This window comes from Stenella coeruleoalba, assembly GCF_951394435.1.
Source record: "Stenella coeruleoalba genome assembly, chromosome: 9".
Classification (NCBI taxonomy): domain Eukaryota; kingdom Metazoa; phylum Chordata; class Mammalia; order Artiodactyla; family Delphinidae; genus Stenella; species Stenella coeruleoalba.
The window spans coordinates 60,001,254-60,016,126 of record NC_137155.1 but is presented as its reverse complement, the minus strand read 5'-3'; the positions used below and the strand labels follow the sequence as shown (position 1 = coordinate 60,016,126).

The window sequence follows — 14,873 nt, the reverse complement described above, 5'->3', positions numbered from 1 at the left end:
CCTTCTAGCCCACGCTGGAAATATTCAGAGCGAACACTTACCAAGACCTTGTGATGTGCAGGCCCTATTCCCCGTGCTCACACTGTGTGGACTCACCTCATCCTCATTACAGACTGATTGCGGGGGAGGAAGTGGGGGATTTCATTTTGCCGATGAGGAAACTGAGGTCCAGAGAGCTTATGTCACGTGCTCACGGCTACACAGGCAGGAAGTGGTGAGTCGGGACTAAACTCAGGCCCTCTGGTCCCGATGCAGCTTCTTCCCTTGTGTCTATACGGCACTCCTCTTGCTTGTTCCTTCGGTACCTCTTCCTTATGGGGAAGACTTCTGAGTTTCCAGACTGTCACCCCACAAAATCGCAAGCTCCAGGGCAGAGCTCCCAAGACTTGCCCCTCACCGCTCCCGGCCCTCCCAGAAGCCTGGGCCCACTGCTGCCCCCTCTTCCACCAGCAGTGCCTCTGATGGGTTAGGCCCCAGCCCCGGCCCCTGACTTCCCTTCCGGCTCAGACACGGAGACCCTGGGGAGCAGTCAGGTGGAATCTGGACGCAACCCTACCTTAGGATTTCCCCAAATGCCCCTCCGAGCCCTGTCCCAGCTCTGGCCCCAGGGAATTCTCGCAGCTCTACTGGAAACTCTTCTTCTTACCTGTGCTGCAACCATGTAGAACTTACAGAGAAGGGTGGAAACGGTCCTGCCGAGGTTGGCGCACCCATCACGCCCCCTAGCCACGCGAGAAGGTGAGGAAGCGCTGGGCTGGCAGTGGAAGAGGCCAGCAGCTGGTGAGGGCTTCCCTGGAGAGAGGCATCCGTGTGCTGGGATCCCCTTCCCCACTGCCTCCTAGTGGAGCATTTCCTCTCCTTAAGCCAAGTGAGGGAGGCTTCAAGAAAGCTCCTCGAAAGCCTGCCATGTGTGCCCTGCAGTGTGGGCCGATCCCTGACTCCCACCTGGGGACGAGGACATGTCACTGCTCCCGATGGGTGGCTGGGCAGACAGGCGGCGTGAGCTGGGAAGGTCTGACTTCCAGAACTGGGGAGGCAAAGACGTGTCGGTGCTTTGCTTGGTTCAAATGTGGATCCTGCGGAAGGAAGACCCCCGTCTTTTTAAAAGGGGAAGAGAGAGGTTGACTCCACCGGAAGCTGGATGGGGGCAGGTGCTGGAAGCCCCCATGAGCACCAGCTTGAGGACGAGTCACCTGACTCAGGAGAGACCCCTATGGGTGGGAGGTCCCCCACAAGAACAGGGGGAGGAGGAGCTTTCCAGTGATGAGAGTGGAGTTAGGTGTTTGCCATCAGCAACTTCCGTTCACACCGCCGGAAGGGCAGTGGAACTGGCTTACTCTCTCATCTGGAGACAAAGAAATGAACCATCTAGAGAAAGAGAATCCACGGGGAAATACAGACGTCCTCGGTCTCCAAGGGGGATTGGTTCCAGGAGGCACCAAGGAGACCAAATTCCGAGGATGCTCAAATCCCACAGTTAGGCCCTCAGTATCCGCCGATGCAGAACCCACGGATACAGGGAGCCAACGGCAATAAGAAAGAATAAAGCTGCTTCCTGCTCACATCCCACTGAGGTCTGCGTGTTCAATAAGCCGGCTCCCCCGTGCATGAGGCGGCCAGAGAGCGAGAACAGTCAAGCCCAGGGTCAGCCTTTGAGAGGCCACTTGACCCTAGGATATGGTTCTTAACCTTCTGGGGGAAAAGAGAGGGGTGTTGTTCCAAGATCAAGGCCATGAGGTAGGCTGTAGACTCCCTCCCCAGAAAATTACACAACTGTACATGTACACAAAGATTTTAATCTAATTTGGTGGCGGGGCGGGGCGGGCTACGGGCCCTCTGAAGACCACCCCCAGTCTCCTTAGAAAACCACGCAGCCCAGGAGCACCACGTGTGGCCAAGCAGGGCCTGCATCTCATTGTGGCAGGTTTGGCAGCGGTGCCGTGGGCTCATTCTGACTTGTGGACCTGGGAGAGGGCGGCGCTGGGCTTCGCTCATCTTCCTTTCCAGAAAGTCCCAGGCAAGGGACGTCACACTGCACATGTAGCTATGTCTTGGCTTCAGAACAGTGCTTTGGAATTTGTTGCAACTGGTCTTCCCAAGCAACGCTGGGAATATTTTGATTTCTCCAGCTCCGCCCATGGCACCCTGGTCAGGAGGTTAAGTGTTTTATTGAAAAGACACACTTTTCCTTCCCAGGCTGATAAACAAGGCCACTGCAGGGAAACCGACTTCCTCCACCCGGTCGCTCAGCTGGAGAGGCCCGATCCTGGCCAAGGAAAACAAACGCATAAACATTTCAGGGACATATAGGAAGCGTTTCTGCTGGACGCCTGCTGTGAATGGCCACTGGAGTTCACGCAGCGAACTCCACGCGGGCCCGGACAAAGCGCTCTCTGCCAGCTCTTCCCTGCCGCTCCCCAAAGACCCACAGTCCGGCCACTGCTCTTCTCACCCAGCTCGCGAGAGTACAAAACAGGCTCTTTAGTTGTCACCACCAAATACCAGCTTTGCCCCCTCCATGCCTGGCCCTTAAAGAGGAGGAGGTCTCCCTTTAGCCAGCACTGCCGGGGAGCACGGCCCCCGAGCTGCTTGTGTCCCGAGCCCAAGGGCGTGCACGGAGGCTGGGGACTGGCTGCCGTGCAGTGTCTACGATTCTCCCTGGGTCAGGGCACATGAGGGAGGAGTGCGTGCCCAGGTCGCCACGTGCAAACACCCACCTCTGCGGGCCCCACTCAGCGTCCCAGCCAAGCACCCACGGGGCACAGCAGGGTGGGCCCTGGACGTGGCTCCGCCATGATGTGACTCCCGTGTGGACAGACAGGTGACAGAGGCTCCTGGAGGCCGTGCCCTACCACTGGGCGCCCTCGCTCAGTCCATCGCTGGGAGCCACTGCAGAGGGGCCTCAGCTTCTGTTTTTGACAAAACTCTCTCTCTGGTCTTTCTTCTTCACCTGCCTCCCATTGTGTTTCTATACTCGCTCGTATTCCTTTTTGGAATCCGTTGGATATAAACTGTTGGAACGAAGGAGGCTCCGAGTACAATTTTCCCTTCGCAAGTGATTATGGAGTTCTCCCCCTTCCCACCTATCCTACCCTCAGTCTGGAATGCGAGGGTCTCCACAGGCTCTGCCCGTGGGAGCAGCTCAGCCAGTTCTCTCCGCACACGCCCCGCCGCAGCCACACAGGGGCCCACACTCAGTCCCTCTTGTCCTCCTCACCTCGTTGCTCTCCCTGGCCAGGAGGTCCCTCCCTGAAAGGTTCTTTTCCCCGTATCTGCTTGGCCAGGTGTAGCCTGCCCTCCAGGTCCACACGAGCGTCCTCATGGGGCCTCGCAGAGATCCAGGTCCACGCGCCCATCCTCATGGGGCCTCGCAGAGCTCCAGGTCGGCCCCGAGACGGGCTCCCAGGGAGCCTGAGTGTCTCCAGGTCGGCCCAACCTTCGCAGCCTGGTGTCTGAGACCTGGGGCTGACCCACAGAAGCCAGGCCAAACCAGAAGCCCAGCCAGGGGCACCAGTGGGCCAGAGGGCATGGTTGGCCCACAGAGACCCTCGTGAGGTGACGACTTAGCCCACAGGTCTCCGGGGCTCTGGGGCCCCTCCACCCATCACCATCCCCGCCCCAGCCATGAGCCGGCCAGACCTCATGCTTCCTTTGCGGCAACAGAACAAATGAGGTTCGGCCCTCAGCATGGGTTTGACTCCTGTTTTATAGAAAGCCAACCATCAGAAATAACGAGTGGCCAGGGTCCCGGGCCGACCATATCAGAGGCTTGGCGAGGGGCTGGCCCCGCAGGGAGCGAGGGAGGGATGCAGAGAAAAGGCAGCAGAGGTCCCACCAGCCTCCTTCCAGGCCTTGGCAGTCACCGCTCAGCTGGGAGGGGCTGCACAGCAGCACCCTGGGCCCACAGTACAGTCCTGGGCAGGCCCTTCATGGAAGAGGCAGGGAGGTTCTGGACGATTCTGCAGCAGTGCTGGCCCAGGTGCTGGCCCAGACTTGTCCCTGAGGCCCAGGGCTCAGCCGTCACCCCCAGTGATGTGTGCTGGAGCCATGGGGCTCACCCACATGGAGGGTCACAGGATGGGGTCTGATCCGTTCCAGTTCACCGATGCCCCCTTCCACCTAAGAGCAGAGGAACAGAGAAAGAGTTAGAGCTTCAGGGGCCCACGCAGGAGCCAGCTCTTGTCCTCACTCACTGGAATTCCTCTCTCCGGGCCTTCGAGGATTTCAGGTTCCAACATGCCCACCTCACCCCTCCACACTCACAGACAGGCCTACACACCAGGCCCCTACAAAACAAATGCACCTAAACCCCTCAAATGAGGTGCGCGGTCTACACGCATCTGAATCCAGCCACTTTCCAGGGGTGCCTGATGGTGGCGCTTTTAAAGGCACATGGGGAGACCTAGATATGGAGACATCCTGGAGGGTTCAAGGCACGGAAGGAGGTCCAGCTGCTGGAGCCCAGAAAGGTAGGCATAGGGCATAGGGAGCCAGCGGGGATGGTACCACACAGGACCCAGGAGGCCTTGCGAGGATTCTGGGCCTTGCTCTAAGAACCGCTAGTGAAGGGCTGTGAGCGGTTCAGTAAGGCACTGATTTGCCTTTTTAAAAAATGTATGAAGCCTTAAGAAGCACTGAGTATAATTAAACAGGAGTCCAGGGTTAGACACAATTTAATAATAGTCCAATTCCAAAATTAAAGTTATTACAGGTGAGACCAGCACTTGATTTTAATACATGGAACTAGTTTTCTAAAAACAACTCAGAGGAATCATGTATAGCAGATGGAATATTTCTGAAAAATCTGGCATTAGGCGTATTATACATAGACGTACATCCTAAGATTATACAAACTAGGAAACAGCTGTTGCACGCCTCAACAGCAGTACCGGAGCACGGACTTTGAGACTGGGGTTTAGAAACGCTTCTCAGGGTGTGGGGTTTGGGGAGGGAGCAGACATTTTCAAAACCTGAAGTTATTCTGCAGGACTGAAGTCAAAATTGTAACTGCCACAGCGGAGGAAAACAGGGATGCCTTCACTTTACTTGTACATCTGCGCAGGAAAGTCCAGTACAGGCAGACCTCGTTTTATCGGGCTCCACTTTATCGCGCTTCACAGATACTGTGGTTTTGTTTTAATACAAATTGAAGGTTGTGGCAACCCTGTGTCAAGCAAGTCTGTGGATGCCATTTTTCCAACAGCATTTGTTCTCTCTGTGTCCCATGTGAGTAATTCTCGAAGCAGTTCAAACTTTTCCATTATTATTAAATTTGTTATGGTGATCTGTGATCAGTGATCTTTGATGTTATTATCGCAGACAGAATACAACTCACTGAAGGTTCAGATGACAGCATTTTTAGCAATAAAGTATTTTCTAATTAAGATGTGTACATTGCTTTTTAGACATAATGCTACTGCATGCTTGACAGACTACAGGATAGGGTAAACATAACTCTCACATGCATTGGGAAACCAAAAATTTGTATGACTCGCTTTACTGCACTGGTCTGGAACGAACCCACAATATCTCTGAGGTCTGCCTGTATCCCTGAGATTGGACCTGCTGCAAGAAGGGAGTGAACAGGTTCTCCCAAAGTAAGGCTGTTGCGTTTCCCAATCTAACGCTTAGAAGCATCACGCAGTTTCAGTAGTGGTTCGTCATAAAGCCAACGCTCTCCATCTTCGTGAAGAACCTAGACCCCCACTGAACTTCTCTCTATTCCTTCCTCAGGCTTCTGCTCTTTGTCTTTCTTCTCGCTTGTGCCTTGCTTCAATGGCCGCGTCAACGTCTCTGATGTTTAGGTCGAGAGAGACAGCCTTGCAGAGGCAGTGGGATTCATACTCTGTTCTGTTCTTCCAACCTACTTTCCTCCTGTTAACCAGCAAATTCTTGGTCTCTGTAAAGACTGTATGACCCCCTGTTGAGTATTTTGCATATTTTACACCATTCCATTTCCCTTCAAGTGAGCAGAATGATCTGTCATTTGGAGAAGAAAAAAATCTTAGTGGTAATTCTGTGCAGGAGTAGCATGGGAGACGATATTTGCATATAGCTCGTTTTGGAACAACTGATATGTGCATTCTCTTCCTAGCTCCACCCACGGCGCTGTAAGGACAAGCCTTCCATAACCACTGGGGAATGTGAGAATGTTAACAGTTGTCATAGTCCAGACACAAGGCACAGCCCTGCCCTATGTTGTGCACACCAGTCAACATCCCAAGAAACTTTCATCTGGTCCATGTATGAATGCTGGATCGCATCTTCTCGTTAAAACACTCAGCAAAAAAGGCTGAGATGGGTGGATGATGGAAAAGTTGCTCAGCCACGAATGTTAAACTGTTTCAAGAAACTAGTGCCTCTAAAACTAGCTCTCTGTTCTCTCCAGTGTCATTTGGCGGTGCCTCATGAGGCTGCAAGGTCTCACCCAAAATGCAGTCGTGTGGCTTTCTGGCAACGGATCCTTTGCTTCCTGCATGAAAGCCTGAGAGCTACCATTTGACCACCTGAACCATTTGGTCCCTGGGATCCTTCTGGTCACAGATACTCAGAGGCAGGTCTGGATGTGCAAAAAGTTTGCATATATTTCTAGAAGAGGGCTTCTCTCAAGAGTAATTGTTGGGAGAACTACCTTAGTAAGATCCATTCCAAGCCTAACCTGTGATAAGAAATGTGTGGCCACCTCTCGTGCTCATCCAGGGACCTGCCTCTGCTTTATCGTCAGTCATATCACGTGCGTCGACATGGGCAGCGTCACTTGTTCCATTGGATGTGGAAGAATTAAGTGGTTCTTTGGAACCTGGGTGCTTTAGACTGTTTCCTGTGTGTGTCAGCACTGAGGCAGATCTAGAGGAATCTATCAGACGCTTTGGGGTTGAGCCACTTTGATGGAATCCAGCAGCATCACGGCATTCCTCACTGCTCGAAGGAGAGACACTGGGATGGTAGGTATCTGGAGACAACTTGGCAACCCTGGGAGAAGTCAGGCTGCTCCTTGGTGAGCGCCCACTGCCTGCACCGCTGCTCCTTGGTGAGTGCCCACTGCCTGCACCGCTGCTCCTTGGTGAGGGCCCACTGCCTGCACCGCTGCTCCTTGGTGAGCGCCCACTGCCTGCACCGCTGCTCCTTGGTGAGGGCCCACTGCCTGCACCGCTGCTCCTTGGTGAGGGCCCACTGCCTGCACCGCTGCTCCTTGGTGAGCACCCACTGCCTGCACCGCTGCTCCTTGGTGAGCGCCCACTGCCTGCACCGCTGCTCCTTGGTGAGCGCCCACTGCCTGCACCGCTGCTCCTTGGTGAGCGCCCACTGCCTGCACCGCTGCTCCTTGGTGAGCGCCCACTGCCTGCACCGCTGCTCCTTGGTGAGTGCCCACTGCCTGCACTTTTGGTGCTGGACCCTAATGATGTCTCAGGGTAGCCAATATAGGTTCGGCTGGTGGGGAAGACACATGCAGCTCTGAGTTGCACAACTGAGCAGGTTCGGGAGGTCAGGCGAGCTGGGAAGGCACTGAGATAACCACAGGTTCCAAGGGAGTAGGTGGACCTACAGCACCTACTGGGTTAACAGCACTTTAGCAACCTGCAGCAACATAAGACAAAGCCTTAGTGATCCCACCGTGCAACCCGAGGTTTTCAGTTCTCTTGCTCTGTTCATCGTTGTTGCAGTTTTGAAACACATCATTGAAAAGCTTTTACAGTAAGTCCCCTACATACGAACCTTCAAGTTGCGAACTTTCAAAGATGCAAATGTGCGTTCCATCCACGTCAGGCATGAATGCAGTTGCAGCTCGTCCTCCGTCTCCTGTTGCTGACGATCCTTCAGCTCTACCATCTCCCACCTCCTCTCCCTCCTCCAGTCAGTAACTCGTCTTGCCTGTTCACTCGACGCCAGCCCCTGTGTGCCAGCTGTTGTACTGTACTACTGTACTTTTCAAGGTACTGTACTATAAGATTTAAAATGTTTTATTTTTGTATTTTTTTGTTTTTTATGTATTATTCGTATGAAAAGTATTATAAACCTATTACAGTACAGTACTATATAGTCGACTGTGTTAGTTGGGTACCTAGGCTAACTTTGCTGGACTTAACGAATGAGCTCTTGGAATGGAACTCGTTCGTATGTAGGGGACTTACTGTCCTGTTAAGATTTGTAGAGGAGTATCAGCCTCTGTAAGTTTCCTATCAAAATATTAGACACTAGGGACACATCCTGAATCCAGACATCCAGGGGTGGCAGATGGAAGGAAGAGAGGGGAGTAACATTCCCACCCACAGCCTGGCTCCAGACAGGCACCAGGGACGCAGGTTTGCAAAGACCAAACTACTGCCCAGACCAGTTTGGATTCTTGCCCCCGGTCATGGAGAGAAGAAGGGGGAAGAGTCAGAAATAGACCAGACTTCCTGTATCCCTATAAGATCCGCCCTCAGCCTGGCCCCCAAGGCCCTTCTCTTATCGTTCTCCTCTGCCCATACTGACAGGCAGACAGAAGTTCCTCCTGTGAGCTCCCAATGTGACAAGATTGGGTTTGGCTTCAGTGCAGGGGTGAGCCATATTCATCTGCTGCTAGACGCCCCGGTCACACCAACAGCCACCGAGTCCTAAGGTCAGGCTGGGAGGTTTATGCCACCTGCGAGGCTTTTCACAGAGGTAACTAACCTACCCGATCCTGGACTACAGGTGCTGAGACAGGGAGAGTATTAGAAACACAGAAAGAAGCAGTTCACAGCTACAAGAGGAAACCGAAGCAGAGCCGTTCTGAAAGGGCTGAAATGCTGGGGTACTGTGCTTATTTAGGGGATGAATGTTCCCCCATAGGAACGGTTCTGAAAGTCTATGGATCGGTTACAAGGGTGAAAAAGAAGAACTCTGCATATGCAGTTAGGGGCTGACAGAGAAAGGGGAGGGGTGGAATGGACCGGTTTCTGAGTGCAGAGGCGCCGTCAAGGCTCACTCAGCTATGCTGACGTAGAGGAGGCTGAGGGTGTGAGAGTTTACAGCAGCGTTCCTCAACCTGGGCGCAGCGGGCATTGTGGTCGGGATAATTCTGTTGGGGGTGGAGAGGAGGGTTGTCTTATGCATTGTAGGACATCTGGCACCCTCCCGCAAACTAGTGACAACCAAAAATGCCCCCGGTTGAGGACCACTGGCTTCGGGGTTGAGCTCAGCGAAGATGCCGTGGTCCCAAGAGCTGAGGTCAGCTCAGCGTCATGGGCAGGCCCATCTCTTGCCCACGACTGAATCCCTTGCTTCCCCAGCAGCCGTCACTGCATCAGAGCAGCAGTTACCTGACTTCACAGATTTTCAACATGATGTCTTGCTGTATCAGCAAGGAGAAGAGGGCAGGCCTGGTTTTAAAGCCACCAGAGCTGACCAGCAGAAATACCCCCAAGCACTTCTCTTACTCACTTTGGATTTCCAGACAAGTACCCTGTGTGCAAGTGTCCTGTCCTGCGCGCCAGCTGCTGGCAGTCAGAGCAACTACAGAAGGAGCGCCAAGGCCGTCTCTCACCTGCGAACCTGGCCGGTTGCTGCGCCCTCCACCTGGAAGGACCATCCTCCCTCTCCACCCCTCCTCCTTCAGGGCCAGATCCAGGAGCCCTCCTTCCGGAAGTATCCTCCCTCAGCACTGCTGTCAGGCTCTCCCCGGCCATGCTGTCATGGGGTCTCCCTCTCCTGCTAGACTGTAAGCCCCTAAAGGGCAGAGCTGGTCTCACTTGCCTCCATCCCCTCAATGACCTCTAGCTCCGTGTTGGGCTCCCAGGGTTGCTGCTGAGGGAACACACCCCCTGTACACGCCCTGCCCCTCGTCAAGCCCAGGCACCAGAGGGAAAACCTGAGTCTTCATCACACTTCACTCTCCCTCCCCTTTGACCCCGGTGGTCACCGAGCCCTGTCCATGGCCCACCTCTGCTCTCTCGTCCCTTCCCCTCTGCCTCCTCCCATTCTTCCTCCTCCCCCCACTTGCCTGTGAGCCCCCTGAGGTCTCCAAAGGAGAGGGAATGCTTCTACATCTCCTCTCGACCTCATAGCAGCTCAGGGAAGGCATCGTTTTACCCAATCGACAGATGGGGAAACTGAGGTCCAGACAGAGCCAGCCCTTCCAGAGGTCGTGCCATGGCAGCCCAGCCAGGACGCAGCTGGGGTCTCCAGACTCCTGCTGGGTGCTCGGCTCCGCACAGTGGCGTTGCACGTGCCAGGAACAAGGCGCACCAGGGGCGGCTGTGCGCGTGGGCTGCAGGCAGGGGACTCACAAGAGGGGGCTGGGCAGTGGGAGCACCCAGGAGCCCTCCCTCAATGGATGAGAGGCACTGTGAAGAGGGCATCTAGGAAGAAGGGCGTCAGCAGAGGCGTGAAGGCTGCAGCAGACTCCTCAGGCGGCCGGGCGCGCAGGTGAGGGAGGTGGGTGCTCAGTTCCAGCCCCTCAAAGGCACCGTTTCCAGCTGAAGTTACATTTTCAATTTTTTGTCTGAGCCTCCAAACAGAAACATCTGTCGCCCAGGCCCAGGCCCCGGTTATGAGTTCTTTCCTCTCTTCTCTGGCCTGTTGACAACCCTTTCATTTTCTCCCATTCTAGCGAGGCTGGAAGCTTGAGAGAGGTCACTGTGTGTGTCTTCTTCGGAAATGACCATAAATGAGTTTTTTTTTTTTTTTTTTGCTGAGATGGTCAGAGAACAGAGGAGGGAGGAAGCTGGGGGACAGACACAAGCGAAGGTAACAGGAGCTTCTCGGAGGTCGAGGTGTGCGTCACACCAGAGAGTGGAGACGGCACGGGGCCTGGGGATGGTTCAAATTAGGATGCTCTTCTCCAAAGGCAAAACTGGCAGTCCGGTCTTGTGCACTGTCACCGTGGCAACAAAGCCAGGCGGCGGGAAGTCACACTGCCTGCTCAGTGACCTTCCACTGGGCTGGGACAGCACCGGCCTAAGCCCCAGGCCCTGAACTGCTCTTGACTCGAGGTGTGGCCTGGCGTCAGACCTCCACTCCGGCGACCCCATCTGTAGAAGGAAGGGCCGTATCGGGCGGTGTCCAAGGGCCTTTCTGTGGATCCCAAGCAGGTGGCCAGGGATGCGGCGTGCTCCACGTGGGTTAGCGTGAATGTCAGAGGTTCTTACGGGGCAACAGAGGTGGTTTTGAGGGCAGGCGGCGCATCTCTCCCTGGATTAGAACAGAGTTGATTCTGAACTTGACTTCTATTTGACTGTGAACTCTGAGAGCAAGAAGCGCGTCTCATCCAGCTGCTTCTTCCATGGAGTCCAGTCCGGGGGTTCCATGAGGTTGAGGCGATGAGAGGGAAGCCCCGCCAGCCCGCAGGTGAGCCTATCCTGCCATGAGCGCTTGGCTGCCTTTCAGCGGGTGCCTGGACTAACTGGCCTTGGAAATGACCTGAGCTCGGGCCATACGCCCTTCCTGTCAAGGCAGCAGGACTTATCCCCCAAGAGGCAGGGCCCCAGCTTTAGCGGGTCTCTCTGACCTTGAAGGCTACTTTCCCAAGTTTCTCCCTTTGAGCTGTTTGAGAATCTGGGATGAAAACAATACGCAAAGCCTTTGTAATCCAAGCCCTCGGAACAGGATTCCAGGAGGCTGGGCCTGCTGTTTCCCATTACAGTGGGGTATGTTATCTGATGGGTACAGAGGGGGAAAAACCCTGCGTTCCCACTATTCACTCACCACTCAGCTTTCCGGGAATGAGGCTGGGAAAAGTCTCACCGTGTTAACTGCCCAGATGGACCGAGCCACCAGGGTGGAGCAAGTGATGGGGGGAGTACAACTGGTTTCAGCAAAGTCCATGCAGGGGATGCAGCACTCAGACCTGGGGGGGAGGGGGGCAGGGGGCAGCCAGCGGAGCCAGGAAGAAAGTACCCCGGGTCTGGTATGTTACAGCAGACCAGATGCTGGAGGGTCAGCACCTCACCTGACATCTGACTCTCACGAGGCAGCCAGGGAGGGTGACAGAGAGGTAGGCACCGCCCTCACCAGCCACCAGAACATCAGTTCTCACAGTGCCGTCCCAGGACAGCAGCACCAGGAGCACCTGGGAACTCTTGAGAAATGCAGATTCTCAGGCCTCAGCCCAGACCTACTGAGCCAGAAGGCCCAGGGGTGGGACCCAGCAATCTGTGTCTTACCACACTCTCCAGTGGGGATGCCCGCTGAACCCTGACGACCATGCTCTAGCGAATCTTCCCAGTGGGTGGCCGTAGACAAATACAGACGTGCTGGACCATTGATCCCCTCAGCCATCAGGGAACTGGGCAGAGTCTGGGTCAACCAGAGTCCCCAAGCCAGTCGTCCCTAACCCTGTGTGTTGCCCCAGTACGATGATCTGCTATCTGTGCCGAGGAGCAGGAAACACTGCTGGAGGAGATGCCAAGGCTCAACCTTGCCCGAGCTCCTCCCACGACAGTGAGCAGGGACAGACAAGGGCAGGGTAGGGACTCCGCCTGGACCGCCTGCCCCAGGCCGAGGGCTCGCTCCCTGATGCGTGCAGCCTCTCCAGGTCATTTCACATGCCGTCATTTTGCTGGTTCATTTCATGGCACATGGCCCCGGGGACAGGGGTAGGTTCTGGGAGAAGGGACAGCTGACAGAAGAAGAAGAGGTGCTCCGGGCCCACGTTCACACTCAGATGTCTCTGGACTGAGCCCCCTGACAGACCAGAGCCCCAAGTCATTCTCAAGCACTTGCCAATTAGGGCTGAGCCCAAGAAGTCCAATCCCCAGGCCCCTGGGAGGCGCCTGGTGAGTCGAGTCCTGCAGCAGAAGCATTCTTGGGGAAAGAGAAGTTACTCCAGACGGGGGCAGGTGGAGAGGTCCGGGGCGGTGGGCCACCCCAGAGAGGGGCACAGAGACAGATGTAGGCCTTCAGCGAGGGGTCCCAGGGGTCCGGAGAGCGGGTGGAGCCTGTGTCCAGGGTGCGGTCCAGAGTCCTGCTGGGCAGGTCCTCCTGCAGGAAGGATGCCCTGTGGCCTCCCACCCCGTCCTGCAGAAGGTGCCAAGGCTGGTGTCACCTCCTTCCCCCATGCAGCCCTTCTCTCATCACTCTGAATGAGTGGCCCTTTGTACATGAAAGGAAAGCGACCTGCATGTGCCTTTAATCCTCCCGATGAAAGAAACACCGGCACGTGACCCCACAGGAATGCTCCGTCCCTGGCCCAGTGGGCGGGCGGGTGGACGGCTGAGCAGGTGGACGCGTGGGTGGGGCGTAATGAGGATGTCACGACGTCTCCTCCACGTCCCCTCCCTGGGGACACAGTCCCTGGGGACTGTGTATGTGGAGTCCTCTCTCTCTCTCTGGCTCCATTCAAGGGCTCACTTGCCCGTGGGTGGGCAGCGGCCCTAGACTCCAGGGGAGCCCCTTGGATCGCAGGCGGTCAGAGCCGCAGCGCCCCAGCCATGGCCTACGTCCTCCACCCCAAACCCCACCATTTCACAAACAGGAAAACAGGTTCCGCCCGAGGTCACAGCGAGTCAGGAGCGGCTGAGACAATGTCAACGAGAGCGGTTCTCCGTGCTTGGTAACGTCCTGGGCGCTCTTCACAACGGCCGTGTGAGCCAGGCACAGCCACTGCCCCCATTTTACAGATGACAAAGTGAGGTACAGACAGGAGAGGTCTGATGGCTCCCAGCCAGAAAGCAGCAAGGCCAGGATTCAAACGCCAGAATGCACGCTCACCACACTGGCAAGTTCTAATGCTGCCCCACTGGAATCCAGGTCTCCTCCCCGCCCCCAGGCCTGCCCCTCCCACTGCGCCCTGGGGCCTCCAAGTCACCACCCACAGGCTACAACCGCCAGTCCGCGGGGTGGGGTGGGGGGGGCGGTTGCTGCCCCAGCCCTGGGGCCTGGTCAGAGAACTCCTATTCACCCGCCTCCCCTGGCCTGAGCCTCAGCTTCCCTTAAAGACTGAGGGCGAGCCAAGAACCCCCGCCGGCAATCCCACTGCCTCTGGGGCACTTCCACTCAGTGTTCAGAGGCCCGCACCCACACCCGCAGAAGGACCGGGGCTGCTCCTCCCGCGTGAGGGCCGCTGCTCCAGGAAGCCACCTCCGAGCACACCCTGGCCGCGCCGCGTCCTCCCGCCTTCCGACCCTGCCCGAGCTCCACCGCCACCACCAGGTAACCTCCCTCGCTCTTCCTCCTGTGGACCTAACAGTGCTCAGCACACCTGGCAGCTGCTGCCCGGAACGAGGGGGACTCTCCAGAGGCACCAGCTCACCTCCACCCCGCCAGGGGGCAACTTAGGGAGCTACCTGAAGACACGGCATCTCGCAAATCGCACACGTCTCCCTGGGCCATGGTGACCACAAAATGCCACATACAGACAGGCCCCAAGCACTGTGTCTTTGCAGTCTGCAGGGGTCCTACCTGCCCCTCACCACACCCCTCCTAGTTGGGACAATCCAGGAACCCATCCCCCTTCCTGCAGGCCACTCCCAACCACTGCTCCTCCCAGCCACTCAGGTAAGGCCCCAAAGCCACAGATGGGCCTGACTCACTTGGTTCTGATGCACAGCTCCAGGGGAGGGACGAGGTCATTGTCTCTGTCCTCAGGGACGGTCTGGGTGGTGTCTGAGGAGCGGGGAGAGAGAGGCACACGCTCATCAGCCCGGGGCCCACGTTCACCCCGAGGTCAGCACCAACAACCCTACTCCTGGGACCTGACTCTTCCGGTACCTGCGCCTCTTCTCGTCTTATTTGGACCCTCCCTGGTTCCTGCCCATCGGTTCTGACCTGGACACCACAGGTGTCCCTGCTCACTGGCCTCCCTCCTCCAGTCTCCACCCCACTCTCCTGCCCCCTTTCAGCTACCAGAATAGTTCTTTCTAAAAACATGCCTTAGCCCACCACTCCCCTGCTCCAAAACCTTCCATGGCTCC

At 56.2% G+C, this 14,873-nt stretch overlaps 1 protein-coding gene and 1 pseudogene across 3 annotated transcripts in view; both read right to left on the bottom strand.

Moving 5' to 3' along the window:
* Window positions 1–752: 752 nt before the first annotated feature.
* The window catches only part of MINDY4 (MINDY lysine 48 deubiquitinase 4), a 115,276-nt gene continuing 101,155 nt past the window's right edge, over window positions 753–14,873 (bottom strand). The window contains exons 17-19 of one of the 2 annotated variants that reach the window (XR_013829643.1): window positions 14,493–14,565; window positions 3,218–4,119; window positions 753–1,027 (exon numbers count right to left, since the gene is read on the bottom strand). Coding sequence is in view for 1 of the 2 variants with exons in the window: in XM_079931069.1 (XP_079787195.1) it covers window positions 4,071–4,119; window positions 14,493–14,565 (122 nt within the window). In the remaining variant the exon portion in view is untranslated. Of the gene's footprint in view, window positions 1,028–3,142; window positions 4,120–14,492; window positions 14,566–14,873 lie in introns of those variants that run through there. The other variant, XM_079931069.1, reaches the window with a different exon arrangement.
* On the bottom strand, window positions 5,066–14,292 carry LOC307191477 (oxysterol-binding protein-related protein 9-like; annotated as a pseudogene). Its single transcript has 4 exons — window positions 14,213–14,292; window positions 11,707–11,809; window positions 10,822–10,994; window positions 5,066–7,158 (listed from the first exon to the last, which is right to left on the bottom strand). The product of its transcript is annotated as an oxysterol-binding protein-related protein 9-like (transcript).